The sequence below is a fragment of the Staurois parvus genome, unplaced genomic scaffold (genome assembly GCF_062004578.1).
Source record: "Staurois parvus isolate SC_StPar_1 unplaced genomic scaffold, SC_StPar_1.0 ptg000174l, whole genome shotgun sequence".
NCBI lineage: Eukaryota > Metazoa > Chordata > Amphibia > Anura > Ranidae > Staurois > Staurois parvus.
The window spans coordinates 872,408-898,701 of NW_028317970.1; the positions used below are offsets into that span (position 1 = coordinate 872,408).

Sequence of the window (26,294 nt, forward strand, 5' to 3'; positions counted from 1 at the left end):
GTGTGGTTGGGGCCATTGCCAGAGAATAATAGGTTGAGGTATAGCGTCCGAGGTGGTGTGGTTGGGGCCATTGCCAGAGAATAATAGGTTGAGGTATAGCGTCCGAGGTGGTGTGGTTGGGGCCATTGCCAGAGAATAATAGGTGGAGGTATAGCGTCCGAGGTGGTGTGGTTGGGGCCATTGCCAGAGAATAATAGGTGGAGGTATAGCGTCCGAGGTGGTGTGGTTGGGGCCATTGCCAGAGAATAATAGGTTGAGGTATAGCGTCCGAGGTGGTGTGGTTGGAGCCATTGCCAGAGAATAATAGGTTGAGGTATAGCGTCCGAGGTGGTGTGGTTGGGGCCATTGCCAGAGAATAATAGGTTGAGGTATAGCGTCCGAGGTGGTGTGGTTGGGGCCATTGCCAGAGAATAATAGGTTGAGGTATAGCGTCCGAGGTGGTGTGGTTGGGGCCATTGCCAGAGAATAATAGGTTGAGGTATAGCGTCCGAGGTGGTGTGGTTGGGGCCATTGCCAGAGAATAATAGGTTGAGGTATAGCGTCCGAGGTGGTGTGGTTGGGGCCATTGCCAGAGAATAATAGGTTGAGGTATAGCGTCCGAGGTGGTGTGGTTGGGGCCATTGCCAGAGAATAATAGGTTGAGGTATAGCGTCCGAGGTGGTGTGGTTGGGGCCATTGCCAGAGAATAATAGGTTGAGGTATAGCGTCCGAGGTGGTGTGGTTGGGGCCATTGCCAGAGAATAATAGGTTGAGGTATAGTGTCCGAGGTGGTGTGGTTGGATTGTATAGAGAGTGTAGTAAGTCAGGTTCACTCTGCCTCCATTTGTTGCAGATTGGTAGAGGTGGATTGGTGGGGTTCCACGGGTATTATGTTCCATGTCTTCAATAGGTTGATGCCTGCCTCTAGGTTTTTGATTGTGTGTATTCTGCCCTGATGTCTGACGGTCAGTTTTGTGGGGAATCCCCATTGATAGCCTATTCCGTGATTTTGTAAGGCTTTGGTAATGTTCACCATCTTTTTGCAGTTAAGGAGAGTGGCCTTTGACAAATCCGTATATAATCTGATGTTTGTATGTGATGGCGGGAGCGGGCGGGGGGGGGTTCTGGCTGCTGTCATTACTTTCTCCTTGATCTGGTAGAAGTGAATGTGAGCCAGGATATCTCTGGGGATGGACGCTGATAGGAATGCAGGTTTGGGTATTCTATGTGCTCGATCTATGGCGAGCTCCATATCTGAGAGAGATGGAATGAGAAGCTTTGTGAATTGTTGGATAGATGATAGTAGTGTATCGTTGGTGATATTTTCAGGGATACCTCTGAATTTTATATTGTTGCGTCTTGAGTGATCTTCAAACTCTGCTATTTTCAGGTTTATTTGCTCGATTTCAGAAGCGTGGTCATCATGTGCGTCAATTAAATGGTTGTGTGCTGTACTTATACCTCCCATTCCCGTCTCAATATGGCGTAATCTGGGATCTTGTTGCTGGACCACATTTGAGATCTGGGATAGTGATCCCGTCATATCGTTATGTAGTGTTTGTCGCAGGGATAGACGCATGTTCTTCATACACATTTCTGTGATAGGCTGGGCTGAGGTAGGGAAAGATTCTATGATGTGCTGAGATGATGGAGGAATGAGAGGCTGACAGGCAGATAGTGAGTTTGAATCTAGACGGGGTCTAAATTTGGCTGGGCTGCTTGTGGTGGGTGACAGGGGGGAGATAACTCACCCGGGTCCCCAGGTTATAGTGGAGAAAAGAGTCTGATGTCCGGCTGCTGGGATCTGCTGTCCCCCTCATGGCTGCTGTGTCCTGTGTCCATGCAGCCGTCGCCATCTTGGATCCCTGTTGTGACAGCAGGGAAGAATTGGGTTCATTTCCCTGGCTGTCCAGGGGTTTTGCGGCAGCGAGGCATGGCTACCGAGGGTTGTACACCCTTTATCTGCTGATTGGTGCAGGTTAGAACACTCGGTGTCGGAATGAGCCGCAGTGTAACTGGCGGGTGGATGGAGCTGAACTCAAAGCGCGTCCATCCAGGAGCCGGCCACACATGCACCCCCCAAGGGCTCTATTTATAGAACATTCATTGGACCAATGAGACAATCATTCCTCCAGCTGTGACAACATCCGGCCATATGTTAAGTAACACAGTGATTTCCTATGATCGCCGGCTCCATCTAGTGGCCACAATGAGGTGATATTTCTGAAATCTCTCCATCAGTAAAACTAGCCCAATATGATATTATGGCCACTAGATGGAGCCAATGATCATAAGAATTAAAATACGGCCAAAACTCCTTCCAGCTGGAGAATGGGGGTCACATCCATTCAACATTGTTCTCCATAGACCTCCAAGTGTTGGTGAAATCTCCCACCACAAAATGTACTCAGCCAATCACAGGGCAGGACTCCATTTTTATTCTTCTCCTGCCATCAATGGCCAACCCGGTCCCACACTTCATCCATGTCTTTGGGGGCCTCTGATCTCCTTATGAACTGTTTCTTCCATGATGAAGATCAGCCATGGATTATATCTGAGGTGTATATCAGGGTGTGCTTCTTCCCCACATGAGAGCTGGGATGTCCAGCAACATTCATCTAGAAGACATTTCCCGCACTCAAGGCACTAATACACCTCCAGGGTTGTGTGGGACCCCTGATGTACAGGAAGACAGGACTCCAGTGAGGAACATTTCCCTCACTCAGGACAGGAAAGTGGCTTCTCCCGGGTGAGATCTCTGATGTGTGTAAAGATGGTACATCTCTGAAAAACATTTCCCACACTCAGGACAGGAATATGGCTTCTTCCCCGTGTGAGATTTCTGATTTGTGGAAAGATGGGACTTCATTAAAAAACATTTCCCACACTCCGGACAAGAATACGGCTTCTCCCCTGTGTGAGATCTCTGATGTATGTGCAGATCGGACTTCTGTGAAAAACTTTTCCCACACTCAGGACAAGAATACGGCTTCTCCCCCGTGTGAGATCTTTTATGCATATTAAGACTAGATTTAGAATAAAAATCCTTCCCGCACTCAGGACAGGAATATGGCTTCTCACCTGTATGATATCGCTGATGTATATAAAGATTGGACTTCTGTGAAAAACATTTCCCGCACTCAAGACAGAAATACGGCTTCTCCCCCGTGTGAGATCTCTGATGGGTGTAAAGAATGGACTTCCTTGAAAAACATTTCTCGCACTCAGGACAGGAATATGGTTTCTCACTTGTGTGAGTTCTCTGATGTGAGTAAAGATAGGACTTCACTGAAAAACATTTCCCGCACTCAGGACAGGAATACGGCTTCTCCCCCGTGTGAGATCTTTTGTGCACATTAAGACTGGATTTATAACTGAAACATTTCCCGCACTCAGGACAGCAGAAGCTCTTCCCTGTTGGAAGGCCGGTCCGGTACCGCACAGTCTGAGGTTCCTCAGGATACAAGGAATCCGATGGTCCATCTACACTGGGTGGTGCCGGATGGACATTGGAGGGAGCCGGGTTTTCTCCTGGACTATACTGTGTGATGTCCTCATCTTCTACTTTCCAGTCAGGAGACAAAGTGAGACAATCCTCGGAGGTTTTCCTCATCTCCCGGCCATGGACTAAAATACAAAGACAAAGAGGATTACTAGACAGGAGCTTATTGGTTCCCCCAAACCAGGACTCCGCCCACATTAGGCAGCTTGGTCTCTGAGGAGCTTACAATTCCACCCTCAAGGGAACTAAGAAATGGCTCCTCTGATCTCCTACCAGGTCATTTCTTTATTCATGGACCTTAGTCAGAGAGTGAGGAAACAACCAGAACTGTCTTTTATAGAAGGGACAGTGATGAGGGGATTATAGGACGAGGGTCCCCACCCCCTCTATCACTCATCGCCATCTTCCCAACACAAGAAGTACTGCACTTCCTTATTTAGTCCATGATTTAGTCATGAAGAACAGCGGGGCTGAGCCCCACCAGAGGTCAGAAGTATGTAATGTATAACAGAGTATATAGTGCAGGGGTCAGGAGTATGTAATGTACAACATAGAGTATATAGTGCAGGGGTCAGGAGTATGTAATGTACAACATAGAGTATATAGTGCAGGGGTCAGGAGTATGTAATGTACAACACAGAGTATGTAATGCAGGGGTCAGGAGTATGTAATGTAAAACATGGAGTATATAGTGCAGGGGTCAGGAGTATGTAATGTAAAACATGGAGTATATAGTGCAGGGGTCAGGAGTATGTAATGCACATCATAGATATATATTGCTGGAGTCAGGAGTATGTAATGTACAACATGGAGTATATAGTGCAGGGGTCAAGAGGATGTAATGTAAAACAGAGTATATAGTGCAGGGGTCAGGAGTATGTAATACACAACATAGAGTATATAGTTCAGGGGTGGGGAGTATGTAATGTACAACATAGAGTATGTATTGTAAAGGTCAGGAGTATGTAATGTACAACAAAGTATATAATGTAGGGGTCAGGAGTATGTAATGTACAACAAAGTATATAGTGCAGGGGTCAGGAGTATGTAATGCACAACAGAGTATATAGTGCAGGGGTATGTAATGCACAACAGAGTATATAATGTAGGGGTCAGGAGTATGTAATGTACAACAAAGTATATAGTGCATGGGTCAGGAGTATGTAATGCACAACAGAGTATATAGTGCAGGGGTCAGGAGTATTTAATGCACAACATAATAAAAAGTGCAGGGGTAACGAGAATATAATGTACAACATAAAGTATATAGTGCAGGGATCAGGAGTATGTAATGTACAATATAGAGCATATAATGCAGGGGTCAGGAGTATGTAATGTACAACATAGAGTATGTATTGTAAAGGTCAGGAGTATGTAATGTACAACATAGAGTACATAGTGCAGGGGTCAGGAGTATGTAATGTACAACATGGAGTATATAGTGCAGGGGTCAGGAGTATGTAATGTACACTATAAATTATACAGTGTAAAGGTCAGGCCTCATAATATTGGTATTCAGTAATCAATTGTAATCTAAATGTTTACTGTAGACAAGTTGCAGAGATCCCACACCGCTGCCTCCCATCTCCTGAGACTGCACTCAGTGACTTGGGTCTGAGACACTACAGACATATCCCTCCACCCGGCACAGCCAGCAGACCACAGAGCAAGGAACCCTGGGAGAAATGTTCTGTCACGGATCTTACTAGACCCGGTGATGGGGCAGAAGACCCAAGACACACACCCCAGGGGCCTAAGTCTAGTAACACTTATGGTGAAAATGAACATTTTCCTGCCGCTGAACCCCAGAACCTCCATAAATCCAGTCTAGATACATAAATTGTGTCTGCAGCACAGAGAAGGAAGATTATCCGAGAGAAATCCAGGAATACAGGACGGGGAACACAGCTCAGGAAAGTGACCAGGGGATTACAGGCTGATATCACCCAGTCCCCGCCCTACTCTGGACCAATCAGTGAGCAGTATGGGTGGAGGAATGGATTTAGTGTTCATGACCCACCTGTGCTGATCTCTGTAGGAGTGTCCTCCTCTATAAATGTCCCCGTTATTCCATCCTCCTCCATAGACTGCTGATCATCCCTCACATACGCCTCTTCTTCTTCTGCTTTCACCTCAAATTCTATATCGATTGGATCTCCACTCTAAATCAAGGAAATGAGAGAAAATATCATCTGTAAAATGTAAGGTCACATAAAAAATCCACACATTGTCTATATGAATCCATGTTCTAGATGCTCCATCTCACCAACCTTGCAATGGTGAGGGATGGTGTGACCTTCCTGTGTGGAATCCCGGGAATACAGAGGACGGGGACATCTCTCTGGTGGGTTCCTGGTATTAGGTGGCTCCATCATATCCTTGTGTCCTTCTGAAAACTCCTCCATCACTCCATACTCCTCATCCTCCTCTTTATACTCTTCTTTAACATCAATATTATCATCCCCGAGGATTCCACTCTGAAAGATATAATAAAACATTCATTGTAACAAACATGCTGTGTATAAATCACAACTACCAATAATTGTCATCATCTACCTGATGATGGTGAGGGATGGTGTGACCTTCCTGTGTGGAATCCCGGGAATACAGAGGACGGGGACATCTCTCTGGTGGGTTCCCATGACTGGATCCATCTGTAGGAAACACACACACTGACTGAATCCATTGTTTCTATGTGTTTATCAGATGATGGGGGATCTAGGTGGATCCTCCGTACTGCTCTCTCCTTTACAATAAAGTCTCCTCTTACCCGGTGATGTGAGGGGCGGCTGATTGTCCATCATGACGTCCTTGTAGAGATCCTTGTGTCCTTCTAAATACTCCCACTCCTCCATGGAGAAATAGACAGTGACACCCTGACACCTTATAGGAACCTGACACACACAATGATACAGTCACCATCCAGACACATCCCTTGTCTGTTACTGGAGAATGTCCCAGAATTCCCGGCACCGCTCACCTCTCCTGTCAGCAGCTCAGTGATCTCTCTGGTGACTTCTAGAATCTTCTTCTTCTTTCTCTCTTCTATCAGGGAGGGAGGTGGAGGCAATGTGATGTCATATGATCTCCAGACTTCACAGGAGGAAAACTCTACATCTGAACACAAATAGTCACATCAAATGATATTCCCAGAATCCTCCTCACCTCTCCATTCAGGTCTCCATTTTATTAAAGCCCCACTTCAGGCTGAGGTATAATTCCCCCCCACAGGACCCCCACACTACGCAGGGTATAGGCTTGTTGCAGCATTCTGATGTCATTACATACAACGCAGGACCAACAGTCCCACTTTACATGTGAGGATACCAAGGGACCCCACATCCTAAGAGCATCAGAAAAATGCCAGATGGAGGGACATTGGGAGGAGGAGCTGTGAGGTCAGTGTGATGTCATAGGATTCTCTGACTCTGGATGGAGGGACATCAGGAGGAGGAGCTGTGAGGTCAGTGTGATGTTTCCTCCCCCCAGGGTCACTGCAGGTGTGGAGAAAAGCTGTGTAAGAGGATATGGAGGAGAGATGAGGAGGAGATCCAGGAATCAGGAGAAAGGTCAGGGCAAGCAACAGACGAGCGCATCCAAGAGACCAAGCCGGGGTCACTACACAGAAAATCAATCCAAGGAAACAACAGGCAGGACGAGGAATAGCAAGAAGGAGCTGAGAGACAAATGAGAATATTGCTCAGCCAATGGGAGATGATCTCAGCATGACTTCCATCATGAAGGAGATGAGGGGGAGGGGAGGAAGTCACTGAAGGTGACCATAGATCCATGGAAATTCAGCTGGTTCAGCAGGGATCGCTCACATTTCCATCCATGTGTGGCCACTGCCGGATAAAAGCCACTCCCCCAGCGGCTGCAGCCAATAGCTTCAGTGCTGATCTGTGTATTCTGAGAGCTGAGGAGTCCCCCCATTGTCAGAATACAAGAGTGCAGCGGGGAGGATTTCCCATCCACCTCCAATGTGTGGATGGGGGAATCACTTCAGTTTTTATGGTCATCCCGCTGGCTGAACGATAAAACTGAACCATGTAGGCCAGCTTTGGGAGTAAATATATTATCATCAACTCCTCCCCCTGAAGGGGTTCATCTACGTATTACCTCCTCTGCTGCCAGATCCAGGAACCTCTCCTCTCTACTTCCTCATTCATGGAACTTCCTGTCCGTACCTAACATCACTTCCTGCCTGTACCTGACATCACTTCCCGTCTTCCATAGAGACTTCCTGTCTGAGTAGAAGTGAGATCCCCACCTTGTGGAGCTCAGAGGAACTGCAGCCCTGAGAAGTGTCTGGTAGCCCCTTTGATTTTGCAGTAAATGTGATTGCATTAGTCCTGTTGATTTTCGTATTTCCATGTAATAAAAGGTTTCACATGATGTCGGGTTCCCCTTTCTCTCCTCCCTGAGTGTGTATTTAGAGGCGGAGCTCTTGCTGGAATGGCGGTCGGAGGCAGAGTCTAGTTACACATAGCGTGGGTTTTATCCATTTATAGTGATGACATCATTGCCCAAATCTGGGGGTCACCAGCCATTTCCACCCTTTACTCCCAGCTGGGGGGCTTTGTATCCATATACCAGATGTTCTGCAGGACTAAATCTGCAATGTTACTGCAAAATCAAAGGGGCCAAAATCCCTCCCCCGAGCAGTCATATATTTCTGTCCCCCTTGGTGGGAGTGGAGGTGACCCCTCTATAAGGATCTACAGTCCATACACACCCAGCACAAGGCCGGGGTCACACTACCAGACGCTTCTCGGGGCTGCAGTTCCTCTGAGCTCCACAAGGTGGGGATCTCACTTCTACCCAGACAGGAAGTCTCTATGGAAGACAGGAAGTGATGTCAGGGACAGACAGGAAGTGATGTCAGGGACAGACAGGAAGTGATGTCAGGTACAGACAAGACTTTCAGTGTGGAAGTGAAGCTGAGAGGAGACGTTCCTGGAAGTGGCAGCAGAGGAGGTAATAAGATGTTATGTTCTATTTACACCCAGTAACCCCCCATCATGTCCGTCCTCTTCCTCCATAGTCACTGTGACGTCTCTTATCTCCAGCAGATGATGATACACACATATATATAGTGTGGGAACCCACATTATCCCCTTCAGGGGGAGGAGTTGATGATAATATATGTTGCCCCCAAAGCTGGCCTACATGGTTCAGTTTTATCGTTCAGCCAGCGGGATGGCCATAAAAACTGAAGTGATTCCCCCATCCACACATTGGAGGTGGATGGGGGAATCCTCCCCGCTGCACTCTTGTATTCTGACAATGGGGGGACTCCTCCGTTCTCAGAATACACAGATCAACACTGAAGCTATTGGCTGCAGCCGCTGGGGGAGTGGCTTTTATCCGGCAGTGACCACACATGGATGGAAATGTGAGCGATCCCTGCTGAACCAGCTGAATTTCCATGGATCTATGGTCACCTTCAGTGACTTCCTCCCCTCCCCCTCATCTCCTTCATGATGGAAGTCATGCTGAGATCATCTCCCATTGGCTGAGCAATATTCTCATTTGTCTCTCAGCTCCTTCTTGCTATTCCTCGTCCTGCCTGTTGTTTCCTTGGATTGATTTTCTGTGTAGTGACCCCGGCTTGGTCTCTTGGATGCTCTCGTCTGTTGCTTGCCCTGACCTTTCTCCTGATTCCTGGATCTCCTCCTCATCTCTCCTCCATATCCTCTTACACAGCTTTTCTCCACACCTGCAGTGACCCTGGGGGGAGGAAACTTGGCACCAGCACGCCGCCAAATCCATCCCCACCATTAGGGGCTCTGGAAACAATTGTCTGCTATTTACACTCCGTTCCTCCGCACGTCACCTGATCACATGACAGCTTACTTCCACAGATTCCGGACAGATTTCTGGATGGTAAAGGTCAAAGGTCACTCTTCAGTTTAGGAGAGGTAGGACGCACCCAGGAACTAGGATTTGGTTTGCATGAGAGCCTCATATAGAAGACCCATCAAGTCTCCCCATCCAAATGTCCCTCCATCCAGAGTCTATATGTCCTATGACATCACACTGACCTCACAGCACCTCCCCCCAATGTCCCTCCATCCAGAGTCAGAGAATCCTATGACATCACACTGACCTCACAGCTCCTCCTCCCAATGTCCCTCCATCTGTTTTTTTCTGATGTTCTTGGGATGTCAGCAGGTACTTGTTATTCTCACTAGCACAGTGGGACTGTTTGTCCTGTCATATGTAATGACATCAGAATTGCTTACGCCAAGCTTTACCCTGAGTTATGTGGGGGTCCTGTGTTGAATTTTGGATCCATTTTTTATTGAACTGAATGTATCTGATATTTATAGCAATTATTACGGATTCTTTTTTGAGTTACCTCCATTGCTATTTTGTAAGAAATTTGGGCTTCAAAGACGTAAGTAATCTTCCTAGGAACATATTATGATATACTGCATTTCCATGATCCCTTTATAATTCTGTCATTTCCGTCATCCCTTTATAATTCTGTCATTTCCGTGATCCCTTTATAATCCTGTCATTTCCGTCATCCCTTTATAATTCTGTCATTTCCGTGATCCCTTTATAATTCTGTCATTTCCGTCATCCCTTTATAATTCTGTCATTTCCATGATCCCTTTATAATTCTGTCATTTCCGTCATCCCTTTATAATTCTGTCATTTCCGTCATCCCTTTATAATTCTGTCATTTCCGTCATCCCTTTATAATTCTGTCATTTCCGTCATCCCTTTATAATTCTGTCATTTCCGTCATCCCTTTATAATTCTGTCATTTCCGTCATCCCTTTATAATTCTGTCATTTCCGTCATCCCTTTATAATTCTGTCATTTCCGTGATCCCTTTATAATTCTGTCATTTCCGTCATCCCTTTATAATTCTGTCATTTCCGTGATCCCTTTATAATTCTGTCATTTCCGTGATCCCTTTATAATTCTGTCATTTCCGTGAACCCTTTATAATTCTGTCATTTCCGTGAACCCTTTATAATTCTGTCATTTCCGTGATCCCTTTATAATTCTGTCATTTCCGTGAATCCTTTATAATTCTGTCATTTCCATGATCCCTTTATAATTCTGTCATTTCCGTCATCCCTTTATAATTCTGTCATTTCCGTCATCCCTTTATAATTCTGTCATTTCCGTCATCCCTTTATAATTCTGTCATTTCCGTGAATCCTTTATAATTCTGTCATTTCCGTCATCCCTTTATAATTCTGTCATTTTCGTCATCCCTTTATAATTCTGTCATTTCCGTGAACCCTTTATAATTCTGTCATTTCCGTGATCCCTTTATAATTCTGTCATTTCCGTGAATCCTTTATAATTCTGTCATTTCCATGATCCCTTTATAATTCTGTCATTTCCGTCATCCCTTTATAATTCTGTCATTTCCGTCATCCCTTTATAATTCTGTCATTTCCGTCATCCCTTTATAATTCTGTCATTTCCGTGAATCCTTTATAATTCTGTCATTTCCGTCATCCCTTTATAATTCTGTCATTTTCGTCATTCCCTTTATAATTCTGTCATTTCCATGATCCCTTTATAATTCTGTCATTTCCATGATCCCTTTATAATTCTGTCATCTCCATGATCCCTTTATAATTCTATCATTTCCGTGATCCCTTTATAACTCTGTCATTTCCGTGATCCCTTTATAACTCTGTCATTTCCAGGAACCCTTTATAATTCTGTCATTTCCGTGATCCCTTTATAACTCTGTCATTTCCGTGATCCCTTTATAATTCTGTCATTTCCATGATCCCTTTATAATTCTGTCATCTCCGTGATCCCTTTATAACTCTGTCATTTCCGTGATCCCTTTATAATTCTGTCATCTCCGTGATCCCTTTATAATTCTGTCATTTCCAGGAACCCTTTATAATTCTGTCATTTCCGTCATCCCTTTATAATTCTGTCATTTCCGTGATCCCTTTATAATTCTGTCATTTCCGTCATCCCTTATAATTCTGTCATTTCCGTCATCCCTTTATAATTCTGTCATCTCCGTGATCCCTTTATAATTCTGTCATTTCCGTGATCCCTTTATAATTCTGTCATCTCCGTGATCCCTTTATAATTCTGTCATTTCCGTCATCCCTTTATAATTCTGTCATCTCCGTGATACCTTTATAATTCTGTCATCTCCGTCATCCCTTTATAATTCTGTCATTTCCAGGAACCCTTTATAATTCTGTCATTTCCAGGAACCCTTTATAATTCTGTCATTTCCGTCATCCCTTTATAATTCTGTCATTTCCGTGAATCCTTTATAATTCTGTCATTTCCGTCATCCCTTTATAATTCTGTCATCTCCGTCATCCCTTTATAATTCTGTCATTTCCGTGATCCCTTTATAATTCTGTCATTTCCAGGAACCCTTTATAATTCTGTCATTTCCGTCATCCCTTTATAATTCTGTCATTTCCGTCATCCCTTTATAATTCTATCATTTCCGTCATCCCTTTATAATTCTGTCATTTCCGTCATCCCTTTATAATTCTGTCATCTCCGTGATCCCTTTATAATTCTGTCATTTCCGTCATCCCTTTATAATTCTGTCATTTCCGTGATCCCTTTATAATTCTGTCATCTCCGTGATCCCTTTATAATTCTGTCATTTCCGTCATCCCTTTATAATTCTGTCATTTCCGTGATCCCTTTATAATTCTGTCATCTCCGTGATCCCTTTATAATTCTGTCATTTCCGTCATCCCTTTATAATTCTGTCATCTCCGTGATACCTTTATAATTCTGTCATCTCCGTCATCCCTTTATAATTCTGTCATTTCCAGGAACCCTTTATAATTCTGTCATTTCCGTCATCCCTTTATAATTCTGTCATTTCCGTGAATCCTTTATAATTCTGTCATTTCCGTCATCCCTTTATAATTCTGTCATCTCCGTCATCCCTTTATAATTCTGTCATTTCCGTGATCCCTTTATAATTCTGTCATTTCCAGGAACCCTTTATAATTCTGTCATTTCCGTCATCCCTTTATAATTCTGTCATTTCCGTCATCCCTTTATAATTCTGTCATTTCCGTGAATCCTTTATAATTCTGTCATTTCCGTGAATCCTTTATAATTCTGTCATTTCCGTGAATCCTTTATAATTCTGTCATTTCCGTGATCCCTTTATAATTCTATCATTTCCATTATCCCTTTATAATTCTGTCATTTCCGTGAACCCTTTATAATTCTATCATTTCCGTGATCCCTTTATAATTCTGTCATTTCCGTGATCCCTTTATAATTCTGTCATTTCCGTGATCCCTTTATAATTCTGTCATTTCCATGAACTCTTTATATTTCTGTAAATTTCTTCAAGTTACTGTTTAAATACAGTGCCTATATTGTGGGAATTATTGCAGCTGTGTGTGCTACTTCCCCTACTGATGTAGTTCCCAGCCTTGCTATAACTTATGTCCATTTTGTAACCTTTATGATATTTATTTTGTTTCTATCTCTGTATACTCTGCTGTTGCAGCACAATGCTGTATGATTATCAATCTTTATATGTGTATGCATCCTGCTGCTGTTTCCCCTCCTGGCCTCTGGGGTCTGGACCTTCTATTGCTCCCTTGTTTTTTCACTGGGCTGATGGGCCGTTTGGTTGGGCCTGATGTGCAGCCGGGTGGCCACGGTGTCCCTTGTGTATCCTTGCTAGGGTCCAAATGTCCGTGTCTTGGTAGGGACCTTCTGTCCCTCCCTGTGCAGACCTGTGATGTAGCATGAATGGCCATAGCACGCCGGTGTCATCACTGATGGCCGGACGCGGTGACGTCACGCGTCACGACACAGACGTGCCGCACCTGGGGCACTACATAGGTCTCGGTTCACAGCCGCCCAGTGCCATTCTTTCAGGGCTGGTAATCCCTACAGGTTATCAGATTTATGATCCTCGTGGCACAATCCTTATACCGTGCCCTTTTGCGGTTTTGGTCGTCTCCTCGCCGGACAAGTGCGTTTGTTCCATCAATTAAGCACCAATATAAACATTTTTTGGTAAGATACCTTTTTGAAATTGTTGGGATGAATAAGATATTACATTGTTTTATCTATATTTACACCCTTACACCTGCCTTCCAATGAATGGCTGGGCCTACTTTTTTGATACCCCCAAAGTGTTTGACGGGCTGGCCCAGGTGTATTATCCTGTGGCTCTATGGTGACTGGGAGTCATCTCCTCATAGCTGGGATGTCATTGTAGTTGATGCTATTATACAAGTGACTACTCTATGGAGGTGTTGTGTTACTTTCTTCCCCTCCCCCTCCCTTTTCTCCTTTTTTTGGACAGTTGTCAGGAGTCAGAGATATACACAGTAATGTTATGGGGGGTAAGAAATATGTAACAAACGTTTTTCGCTGCTACTAGAAAAGATGGGACTATTGGGACGCAGCGCACACCCGGCTATACCACTAGTAACAGACAACAGACAGAACATTGATGCTGCGCTAATCACAATAATGCCGCAGACATTCCAATACAAATCATGAGATGAGAAGACAACAGAGAATACACCAGAACATCATCAGTAAATGAAGGAATATGGGAGAGAAGGGAAAGGTGAGATCATAAAGGTCCAAAATGAGGAGCAAAAGGTGTAACAGATAATAAATTGTGACCGCGGGCAAAACGCACGGAAATGATCCGGGAGAAATAAAATATGAACTCAATCCCAGTAATAGTGGGACATAGGAGTCTGTCACAACATACATGACATAACGTGAATACAACTGAGGAGAAAGTGGAGCAAAATGTGAAAAATACAAAATGAAGAGCTTAATATGAAAAGTGTACAAACCACTTATCACAGAAGAATGACAATAACAACGCACAGCGCGGCCAAACATTGTGACCGTGCGACTAAAGAGTCACCACAATGTGCAACAAAGGCCATGTGACATAAACCGACTAATAAGTGACCATAGAAATACCAGCAATAAATGTGGCAAACATATATAGAGTGCGGCTAGTATAAAAGAGGAAATGGTGATATAAACGCACAGCGACACCAAATGAATGGATTACTGAGCACCGAAAATACAATAACACAATGAAGAAATAAATAACATGTGACTAAAAAAATTTGTAAAAAAGACATAAAGTCCATGTGCAAAAATGTCCAACAAAAACACATAAAAAAACAAACCACAACGTGGATAGGTAAATGATTGTTGAATCCCACACCGGCTACATTGCCTCCTCACCTCTGTGCCCAGACCCCAAGGGGCCAAAAGGCTTTCAGGACACTCCCTGCAGGGGCCCTTTAAGTGGAATCCCAAATGGCGATGTAGGGATGATATCCCCTCACTGGTGGACCATACTGCTCAGCGGTGGTAATAGATCTTTCACCTTTGGACACGGAAATCCACCAGTGCACAGAACTCCTGCCAGGGGATTGTTGGACCAGAAAGAACAGCCGGCTCACAGCACTCCCAGGAGACAAGAACAAGTCCTTCCATAGTGTGATGTTATAAATGAATCATTATATTGTAAAGACAAATGAGGACTTACATGGGAACAGATCCAACAACGCACCAATCACATGTGCTGATATGGGTGTACTGGGTGTACCAATATGGCTGTGGCCGTTCATGTCAGAAATGACGTCACCACATTCCGTTCTCCGACCTACGCGTTATGTCACTGTCATGTGACTTCATCAGGGACTTGCAATCAGCCACCCCTCACATCACCGGGTAAGAGGAGACTTTATTGTAAAGGAGAGAGCAGTACGGAGGATCCACCTAGATCCCCCATCATCTGATAAACACATAGAAACAATGGATTCAGTCAGTGTGTGTGTTTCCTACAGATGGATCCAGTCATGGGAACCCACCAGAGAGATGTCCCCGTCCTCTGTATTCCCGGGATTCCACACAGGAAGGTCACACCATCCCTCACCATCATCACGTTGACAATTATTGGTAGTTGTGATTTATACACAGCATGTTTGTTACAATGAATGTTTTATTATATCTTTCAGAGTGGAATCCTCGGGGATGATAATATTGATGTTAAAGAAGAGTATAAAGAGGAGGATGAGGAGTATGGAGTGATGGAGGAGTTTTCAGAAGGACACAAGGATATGATGGAGCCACCTAATACCAGGAACCCACCAGAGAGATGTCCCCGTCCTCTGTATTCCCGGGATTCCACACAGGAAGGTCACACCATCCCTCACCATCATCAGGTAGATGAGGAACAATCACTGATAGTATCATTAGGATCTGTACATTATCTGCATTGTTACCATTGATGTCATTTTTATTATATATTCAGAGTGGAAACCTGAGAGATCCTAAAGTTGAGGTTAACAAAGAGATAAAAGAGGAGGAGGATGAGGATGGGGGGATGGAGGAGTCAGAGCTTCTAAGAGAACACAAAGATCTGTACCAGGACACCATGGTGGAGTCATCCAGCTACAGGAACCCACCAGAGAGATGTCCCCGTCCTCTGTATTCCCAGGATTCCACACAGGAAGGTCACACCATCCCTCACCATCATCAGGTAGATGATGACAATTATTGGTAGTTGTGATTTATACACAGCATGTTTGTTACAATGAATGTTTTATTATATCTTTCAGAGTGGAATCCTCGGGGATGAGAATATTGATGTTAAAGAAGAGTATAAAGAGGAGGATGAGGAGTATGGAGTGATGGAGGAGTTTTCAGAAGGACACAAGGATATGATGGAGCCACCTAATACCAGGAACCCACCAGAGAGATGTCCCCGTCCTCTGTATTCCCGGGATTCCACACAGGAAGGTCACACCATCCCTCAGTATTGCAAGGTCGGTGGGATGGAGTATCTAGAACTCGGACTGATGAAGACAATTTGTGGATTTTTTAATGTGAGTTTATAAATTACAGATGATATTTTCTCTCATTTCCTTGATTTGGAGTGGAGATCCAATCGATATAGAATTTGAGGTGAAAGCAGAAGAAGAAGAGGCGTATGTGAGGGATGATCAGCAGTCTATGGAGGAGGATGGAATAACGGGGACATTTATAGAGGAGGACACTCCTACAGAGATCAGCACAGGTGGGTCATGAACACTAAATCCATTCCTCCACCCATACTGCTCACTGATTGGTCCAGAGTAGGGCGGGGACTGGGTGATATCAGCCTGTAATCCCCTGGTCACTTTCCTGAGCTGTGTTCCCCATCCTGTATTCCTGGATTTCTCTTGGATAATCTTCCTTCTCTGTGCTGCAGACACAATTTATGTATCTAGACTGGATTTATGGAGGTTCTGGGGTTCAGCTGGCAGAAAAATGTTGATTTTCACCATAGACGTTGCTTGACTTGGCATTTGGGTCTTGGACCTTCTTTCCCATGCCCTGGTCTTGCAAAATCTCTGACAGAGCAATTCTTCCAGTCTTTTGACCCAGACAACTGACCCTTGCCCTTATGTCCCTTTTTCTGTTGCAGATTTGCACACTAACACACGGACATCCCACCACTTAGGACCCACTGCTGCTGCAAACAGCATCCAGCCAGACTCCCTGCCCACGTTTCCTCCCATGGCACCCCCAAGGGGGCAAAAAGGCCAGGCTTCCAGGGGGAGCCATGGTGCCAGGGGGGACACTGGGCCACACCTTGGCCATGATGCAAGGGGAGCTACTGGGGCCCAGGGGTCCATTAGGGCTAGGGTGGACCAGAGGTCTCACTGTGGTGTGAAGGGGTCACAAACTGGTGGCAGAAGGGGCCAGTCTTCCTTCAGAAAAAAGGCGGAAGCTAAGTTGAGGACCTCACCTGGGGCTGCTGTATCCCCTTTGAGCCCAGGAGAAGGGACATCAAGGGGAGGCAGAAGGTCCCAGGCCCAGGCCCAATCCCAGCCCAATTTTCCACCCTTCTCCCATGATGAGATCTGGGCCATGGTGGCTGCTTATGTAGAACGGGCTGAATGCATCTCGGGGCCCAGGTCCTACCGCAGCGGTAAGGCAGCAAAGGACCGTCTGTGGAAGGAAATCACGGTGGCCGTAAATGCAGTGGGCAGGATGGTACGCCGGTACCCCAAGAATGTGAAGAAGCGTATGCGTGATCTGAGGTGGAATTTAAAGGAGAAGCTGACTCTGTGGGCTCGGCAGGGGCATGTTACAAGGCATGGGGTGGACCCTGACCATCTGCAGGAACTGTCTCAGGCAGAACGGGCACTTCTGCCAATCATTGGTCTCAACGCGATTTTTGGGGTGACGGCTCATGAAGATACTGATGACTGGCAGAGTGGTAAGTACACCACACATGTCCATATTGTGTCTTCAAAGTTGTGTTATCTTTTTAACATTTACCATTTGTTGTTCATTTTGTCTTGTGTTGTAGCCAATCCCGAGGCAGGGGCAGCCCCAGCCAGCCCGTCAGAGGACAAGCCAGATCACACATACGCTGATGAAGAGATGTTCCCTCCTGGTAAGCACTCATTGGGAATGCCCCCCCCCCGTAATGTTGAACAGACTGCTAGAACATCAATCATCTCACATGTCAATGTCCTATTCACAGCACAACATCAGCAGGAGGAGGAGGAGGAGGAGCGGCTCCCCCCACTGCAGCCAGGAATGGAGGAAGATCTGGGTATGTATTAATGTGCTTGTCTACAACAATCACAATCACTCAGGATGAGCCAATGAGCATCCTCTTAGGAATGCAGAACAAACCAATGCTAAACTCTGTGTGAACACAAATATATCTCCACAACACGCTGGATTTCTTTGGGGTTCCTCACTGTATTGCGCTCAAACCCCTAGAGAAATCAGTGTGGAAAACTGTTACCACACAGAAATGTGTCTAATCCCTGCCAAATGTCCTGGGACCAGTTTCCCTGAACCATGAAAAGCAGGTAACCCCACAAAACCAAATGGGGGAACTAACTGATGAGGGCAATAAAGTTCCAAACATCACTAACTAGCTGACACCTCCTGAGCGTTCCAAATCAGACTCGCCCTCGCAACTTCACAACTTCTCCCAGACACAAAAACATTCCACGCATGTAAACACATACATGTAATCTGACCAACGTCACCATGCTCAACTCTGACAGTCCCAGAATATCCAATGTGATTGGTGTTTAGTGACATCATATATCATGCCTGCTCAATATACAGGAAATGATCCACTACAGGGACCCATCACCTCCCAATCGTGCCGCTCACCTTCAGGTTTGAGCCACACAAAGGGAAGGTCAAACACACTTTGGTCACCACTATGGGTGGCAGAACTGGCAACATTCCTCCACTTCACTTGGAATCAGTAAGTCTCATTTTAAGGTCTCCAGGCAAATCCTTGTTAAAAATAAAGCCCAAAAGAGCTCATGATTGTTTACATTTCCATTCAATGAGTTTATTGGCCCCTTAAGGATGCAGATTTCCAGAGTAGTGTTTAACCACTTGTCACCCGCACTGTAGCTGTCATTTGGCTACAGTCTGGGGAGGGCGTCATACAACATCCTCCCAGAACACGCCCTCCAATAGGCCCCTGGGGGTGCACACCCAGCCATCTCAGGGGTCGCTGTGTCCTACGGACACAGCTGATCACATGATGTGGTAAAAGGCCAATCACAGCGGCCTTTTACCACGTGATCACGGCAGATCACCGGTAAATGCAGTTGCCGGTTATCAGCTGCACTTTCCTCATGCTGTCACAGTGGGAGTAAAGTACTGCAGATAACCGACAATTGGCAGAGAACAGATCAGCACCGATCACCAGCTCACTGATGATCATTGACCTGATGATCAGAGCCCAGCAGTGCTGCCAGTCAGTGCCCATCATTGGTGCAGATCAGTGCTGCCTATCAGTGCCCATCAGTGCTGCCTATCCATGCCACCTCATCGACACACATCAGTGAAGGAGAAAAATTACCTGTTTGAAAAAGAGAAACAAAGACAAAAACTTTTTAATTTCAAATTTTTAGCTCTTTTTTTGTTTATAGTACAAAAAACAAACCACCCATCAGAGATTAAATACCACCAGAAGCAACCACTATTTGTGTGAATAAAAGGATAACAATGTCATATGGGTACAGTGTTGCATGACCACAATTGTCATTCAAAGTGTGACAGCGCTGAAAGGTGAAAATTGTCCGGGGCAGGAAGGGGGTCTAAGTGCCGGATAGGCAAGTGATTATAAAAGCCGTGCTGACCCTGCTGGCAGTAATATCTAGTGGGCCCCTCTCCTGACTTTTTTCATCATGTGATCTGGGACTTCAGCATAGTAAAACTTGAGGTCAACATCAAGAAATGTAGCTACTCACCCAATTGTCAAGTTCCAAGTGACGGCGACCATTCTCCTATTGCTCCAAATGTAGAGGCCAAATCAAATACATACCAAGACTGAGTATTCTTGGGGCCATTTTCCCGAAGCCCAAAAACCCAACCAGATCCAAATAATATAACACAATTTAATTTTCCTGATTCCAGGAAAAGAGTCAAATCATTTTACAGTGCCCCTCCCCCCAAAAAAACTGGAACCTAACTAATGCTTTGGGCCTCTCATGTAAACTTGTGGCCAATAATTAGACTGCTTGGTTTTGGCACATCACATGACTAGCAGGAAGATCTGTTCCTTTGTCAGAGTTATCCACCGAGAATCTCAGGATTGAAGCACCTAAAGCCCAAAAGGCATCATAAAGACTAATCTATAGTTCATTGACAAATACACTATATTGCCAACACTGCTGGGATGACTTCCTTTCCACACACATGAACTTCAATGACATCCCAGTCTTAGTCCGTAGGGTTCAATATTGAGTAGTCCCGCCCTTTGTAGCTCAGCTTCCAATCATCTGGAAAGGCTGTTTAATGTTTTCAGATACAAGATCAAGTAACTCTGAGACTGCCACATGAGTTCATTATTTTCCTTTTCACATTGAGTTTGCAGGAGACCTGCGGTTTAAAAGTGATTAAAGGAGTTTTGGATGCATTGCTCTTGGTCTCTTCAGATCAACAGTTATATCAACAATTCTTTTGGGTGCATTTACATGCGTTTGGCTTTGGAAATATTTTGGGGAACATTTATATTTGATTCAACCCATTTTTTTCCCTGGGTGACCCTTCTATAACCTATTGAATCCTTTTTGGAATGTTGCCTTAATGACAAATGTTATATATTTTGCTTTAATGTTTGAAGCCCATGGTCAAAATGGGTGCAGTAGCCTATGGGCATAATGGAGCCATCCTAACACATCTGCCTCTTTGTTTGGCAGGAAAGGTGGCCCCTCATTCTTGTGGCCCCTGCTCCTGAGCCTTACCATGCCTCTTTCTACTCCCTATCAGTCTCCTGGGCTGTGGCTGCCAGTGTCCTATTTGTCTGGATAAACTTGGGTGAAGAACATACCAATGAGCAATCCCTCAAACCTTGGTCACAAATGTCACATCATACATGCAGCCTGTGACGGAAGCGTAGGCAGGACAGAACACACATGGAGGATGATAAACACACAACGTTTTATTGAAGTAAGAGAGACACTCAATCAGGGTAACAAGGGTAGCGGGTGGGTACTAAAAAAGGGGGGAGGAGTCCAAACAGTGATAATCCAGCCCACGATAGGGCAATTCAGGTAGCGATAATCCGAGCATTCAGTGGGGCAGGCCAGGTAGCTACAATAATCCAGGCACACAAGAGGGGCAGTTCAGGCAAGTATTAATCCGGGCACACAAGAGGGGCAGTTCACACAAGTATTAATCCGGGTGCACAATAGGGGCAGTTCAGGCAAGTATTAATCCAGGCACACAATAGGGGCAGTTCAGGCAAGTATTAATCCGGGTGCACAATAGGGGCAGTTCAGGCAAGTATTAATCCGGGAGCACAAGAGAGGCAGTTCACACAAGTATTAATCCGGGTGCACAATGGGGCAGTTCACACAAGTATTAATCCGGGTGCACAATGGGGCAGTTCAGGCAAGTATTAATCAGGGTACACAATAGGGGCAGTTCACACAAGTATTAATCTGGGTGCACAATAGGGGCAGTTCACACAAGTATTAATCAGGGTACACAATAGGGGCAGTTCAGGCAAGTATTAATCTGGGTGCACAATAGGGGCAGTTCACACAAGTATTAATCAGGGTACACAATAGGGGCAGTTCAGACAAGTATTAATCTGGGTGCACAGCGGGGCCGTTCAGGTAAGTATTACTCCGGGTGCACAATAGGGGCAGTTCACACAAGTATTAATCCGGATACACAATAGGGGCAGTTCAGGCAAGTATTAATCCGGGTACACAATAGGGGCAGTTCAGGCAAGTATTAATCCGGGTACACAATAGGGGCCATTCAAGCAAGCAATAGTCCAGGTATTCAATGGGGCAGTCCAGGCAAGGGGCATAGGGGTGTTTCACAGGGCAGTCTGGGCAAGGATAATATGGGAATTCAATGGGGTAGTCCAGGCAAGGGGAAATATGGGAATACAATGGGGCAGTCCAGGCAAGGGAAATATGGGCATACAATGGGGCAGTCCAGGCAAGGGAAATATGGGCGTACAATGGGGCAGTCCAGACAGGGGTGATATGGGTACACCATAAGACAGTCTGGGCAAGGACAAAGGGGTGCACAATAAGGATAGTTCCACACTCTGCCACATGCGGCTTGTAGGGGCATTCATGGCAGGTAGTTTTCAGGGGCATCCAGCAAACAATGTGCAGGAACACTCACGGTTCAGGGACCCTAACAGTGGTCAGATTTCCAGGGACAGCAGCGAACAGTAGACAGTGACCCTCGCAGCAATCAGCAGCAGGGTCAGCTTTCCAGGGACAACCAGTGATCAGCAGACAGGGTCAGCTTTCCAGGATCAACAGCGAGGGTCTTGGCTGTGGGGTCTGGCCTCAGCTCAGACCTCACACAGCACTTCTCTCAAGAGCAGGGGACCAACAGCTCATGGGTCTTCAGAGGGTTGTGTGTCTTGGCCGCAGCTTCAAGACTACACAGGCAATATAGGACCACAAGTCCCAGCAGTGCACAAAGCAAAGCACAGTTCAATGCATCTCCTAGTTAGGGCTCGGCCAGGAGGGGCTCTGATATCCTCTCTCTAGCTCTCTCCTTTTTCAAGAGATCGCATGGCCCTTTCAATTGTCCAAGCCCCAAACTCCCAGTGAGAACTGGTCGGGCCTTTCACATCCACAAAAGACCATGCTGTCTGCACTCCCTGCTGAGATCAATCCCATTTCCCACCTCCTGCGGGGCACAATAACTCCAAATTGTAGACAAAGCAGACAAGCTAACTGTTTGGCCACAAACAAAACACAAAAATAAATAGAATATTTCTGCTGTCCGTCACACAGCCTAACTAGTATCTGTTACTAATCATCATCTTGAACTCTATTTGCAGACCATCTTTTGCCCCTGGAGGCCCCAGCTGTTGGAGTGGGAGAAGAATCTGCATCTGATGTTGGGGTACGGGAACTGCTGTAATGGGGTGGGGATGTACAAATGCATGTTACATGTGTATTTGGGAAATGTCATGCATTTTTTTTTTGTTTTGTGGTGCAGGGAAGTTCAGGCACTCCAAACTTGTGTGAAATGCCGTCACCTCCACCTGAGTTGCGTGAACATCCGGTAAGAGATGGTACAGATGTTCTCCCTAATGAGTCACCCATTTAGAGTATAACTCCGTTCCTGGCTGGGCAGGACTTGGCAACGTGATGTGTAACTTACTTTTTTTGGATCATTGCTTAGTCAGGAGCTGGAGGGAGTGATGTGCATGTGACAAATCAGCAGGAAGGTATCAGTCTGGGGAAAGATGCCAAACCATTCATTTCAGTCAAATGTTCATCCAGTGTAATTTGTCAGGGAAAGGCATTCACCAATACCTGGTCCTAGGGGTGGGACAAGAACATGAGCTAGTGTTTGGTGCAGGGGCGGACTGAAACTCATGGGGCCCCGGGTCAATAGGGGATCATGGGGCCCCTGTGTGCTTGCTCACCCTCAAACCACACCCAAAAAAGCCTATGAAAGGTACCAGGGACATTTCATGGGGCCCCCTACTGACCCCGGCAGTGCCCGAGTTCCCCAATGGTCAGTCCTCCCCTGGTTTGGTGTCAAACGAGCCCCCTGTCATGCTGTGTGTTAAACACGCTTTCTTTTTTTTGTTTGTTTCTCCTTGCAGCCAACATTGGATCCAGCTGGTTCAGCACCCCGTCCACCTGGACCCAGCCCCCTTCGCAAGCTTGGGGAAAGGCTGTCGTTCAACATGGAGAGATTATGGGAGCAAAGGAGGCTTTCTAATGCATCCAGTAATATAGAAAGGTTACTGGGGCTCCAACATGAAACCATGCTTGGACTTGTCACCGCGGTCAGGGATCAGTCTACAGCATTGCAGGACCTTAGTCATGATATCCGGGCCTTATGTCAAGCAGGGGCTGAACAAAATGCACCTTCAGCCAGAGGCTCCCAACCCCCGTGCAGTAGTAGTTTGAGGTCAATGCCAAGGTTGCCACAGAGTTCCCCTGTAGAAAGTGCCGGGGAATCAGCAGGGGAACAAGCATTGGAGGTGCCGAATCTGGAACTACCCACTCTGGAGCAGCCCCCTCAAGAAACCCCACCCGAAGACCAGTATGACTCCTTCCCCATGGGTCCCTCTTCTACACCTTCCTCACACTCCACTTTGCCCCTTGACCACACCCCCACTTTCACACCCCCTCCCCTTGTTTCTACATGCTCCTCCTCTCAATCCCGTTTCCACCCTTACCTTCCACGTCCTCAGCCCTCAAATGCCCCTCCCCACATTCTCCCTGTCTTCCATTCCCCCCATTCAACCTCTCCCCCAGCACTCCCACCCCACCACTCTTTCCCAGCCCCTCCACACACTGTACCCCCCCAACCCTCACACCCATCCCCTCTGCAGCAGCAGCCTCCTCCTCCCCATTAATTTTGTATTTTTTTTGTAATAAACATTTTTTGGAAAGTATCAGAACGTGTCTTTCAAATTGTCAACAATGCATTTGGGGTAATAATGGAGGCTTGGTCATGTAGGGAATCCAACACAGGCGCTTTTCTGAGTATGGCTACCAATAATTCCAAATAGCGAACACTAAAAAAGCAGCACTTCAGGAAGAAAACTAAAAGGTGACCCTTCCAGAGGCATTGGTGGTGAGACTCTTTGGCCTTTCTGCTGCTTTCACCTGGTGGTCTGTCCTGCAAATAGTTTTAGCTGTTCCCCATCACACAAGTTCTCTGGCACATGTAGCGGTTGGCCATTATCTGCTAACCATTTGTCTGCCCCAAGGGAGCTTAGAATTATCAGTGGACTCTGTGGGCAAGGCTAACGTTCCCCAATATGGGAACACACAATATTGCAGCTTGTTTTCTAAGTGTCGGCTAGCTTTTGTCTTTTTTGGGTGCTGATTTTGGCCAAGACTCCTGCATGGAACACTCACCCCCCCCAGAGACTGACACTGCTGTCCAAATATGTTCCCTGTGCTACTTCATTGACACACACTATACAAGAAGTGTGTAATATCCAGGACACCAGGCGTGACACCAGGACACAACTTACACACAGTAAGCCTGCCAAGGAATGCTAGAGACACAGAAAAGTTGGGAGAATAAGAAGAAGGCCTTCTGTTGTTTGGACTATCATTATGCTGGACTAACTGGACCCAGACTAAGTTTGCTTTACACCCCGTGTAACATCTTGCCCTGAGATTGGTTGGGGAGCATAGGATCTTTAGCTGCCTGATTCTAGACGTGTGTGCCTATGGAATTTATGTGCCCAGTGGACACTTGTTCCTCACTTCATTCCCTCCCCACCTCTTGTTGCCAAAACACTGACTGATGTGAATGAGCAACAAGTTGGATCCAAGTGGTATGTGTGGAGCAGATAGACAATTTGCCCATTAGGGCCCCTTCTTTTCTGGGGGACATTGCATGTATCTGGTCTCATCCATAACTGATAGTCCATCCAAGAGCAGCTTTCAAGTCATGTGACCTCTGTGTAATGCCAATCCCAACTAGAGATGAGGTGATGGGAGACATCTTGACAGAGTTGGGGCACAGGATCCCACCACACATTGTCTACTTGGCTGCACCCCCCTTTTGGCAGTCTGCACTGTAGCTGGCCAGCTAAGACCAGTCCTAGGTTGTTAATATGGTTCACATATATGTGTATACCAAACCTGCCAATAACCTCAGTACAGTATATATGTACATATGTTAAAGCCAAAAGCAGAATCGTTGCTGTAATTTATGTCTTTGATTGTTATATGACATTTATATATTCATTGTGTTAGCAGAAGCAGAAAAGGAAAATATGCCTTTAAGAGTTAGTATAAGGTGAGCTAATCACAGACAGCCTCACACTGTACAGAGCCTTAACCAATCCCAGCCAGTTTCACATTTATGCCTGTGTAAAACTCCCTGCTAGAATATTTTAGAGACACATGCTCACCAGACAGAGGAGGAAAACAGACAAAGTTCCAATCAGAGATGCTCTATGGAAGCAGAGAAGGCCAAATAGGTATTTAATGCACTTGTGTGTTCCTCTATTGTTTAACAGTGCAGGTAGATCTGTGTGTAAAAACTGTTGTATGTGTTTACTTGTAGTTCCACCGAACTTATCGAATTTACGAACTTACGAATCGTCACTGTAGAGTAATCATTTATCGAATTTATCAATCTACCAAATTAATCTAACAATATAAGCTAACGAATCTATCGAGATAAGCTATTGAATCAACCCAATGTAATACAAATTAAACCATTGTAATATGAAAGAAACAAGCCATTGTAAGCAGTTATATGAAGAAGATTGAAGTTATTAAAGAAGTCAACTAAAGTATTCGGTGTGCTCTTTAAACCTACTGCATCCATA

At 45.5% G+C, this 26,294-nt stretch overlaps 1 protein-coding gene across 2 annotated transcripts in view; it reads left to right on the plus strand.

Annotated features, from left to right (window-relative positions):
* The window catches only part of LOC149462477 (uncharacterized), a 53,242-nt gene extending 28,850 nt beyond the window's left edge, over positions 1-24,392 (plus strand). The window contains exons 1-7 of one of the 2 annotated variants that reach the window (XM_089676786.1): positions 16,352-16,538; positions 16,929-17,726; positions 17,820-17,906; positions 17,997-18,068; positions 22,815-22,879; positions 22,976-23,041; positions 23,592-24,392. In XM_089676786.1, the coding sequence (XP_089532912.1) occupies positions 16,367-16,538; positions 16,929-17,726; positions 17,820-17,906; positions 17,997-18,068; positions 22,815-22,879; positions 22,976-23,041; positions 23,592-24,353 (2,022 nt within the window). In that variant the 5' untranslated portion in view covers positions 16,352-16,366 and the 3' untranslated portion in view covers positions 24,354-24,392. Of the gene's footprint in view, positions 1-16,351; positions 16,539-16,928; positions 17,727-17,819; positions 17,907-17,996; positions 18,069-22,814; positions 22,880-22,975; positions 23,042-23,591 lie in introns of those variants that run through there. The other variant, XM_089676787.1, reaches the window with a different exon arrangement.
* Positions 24,393-26,294: the final 1,902 nt, after the last annotated feature.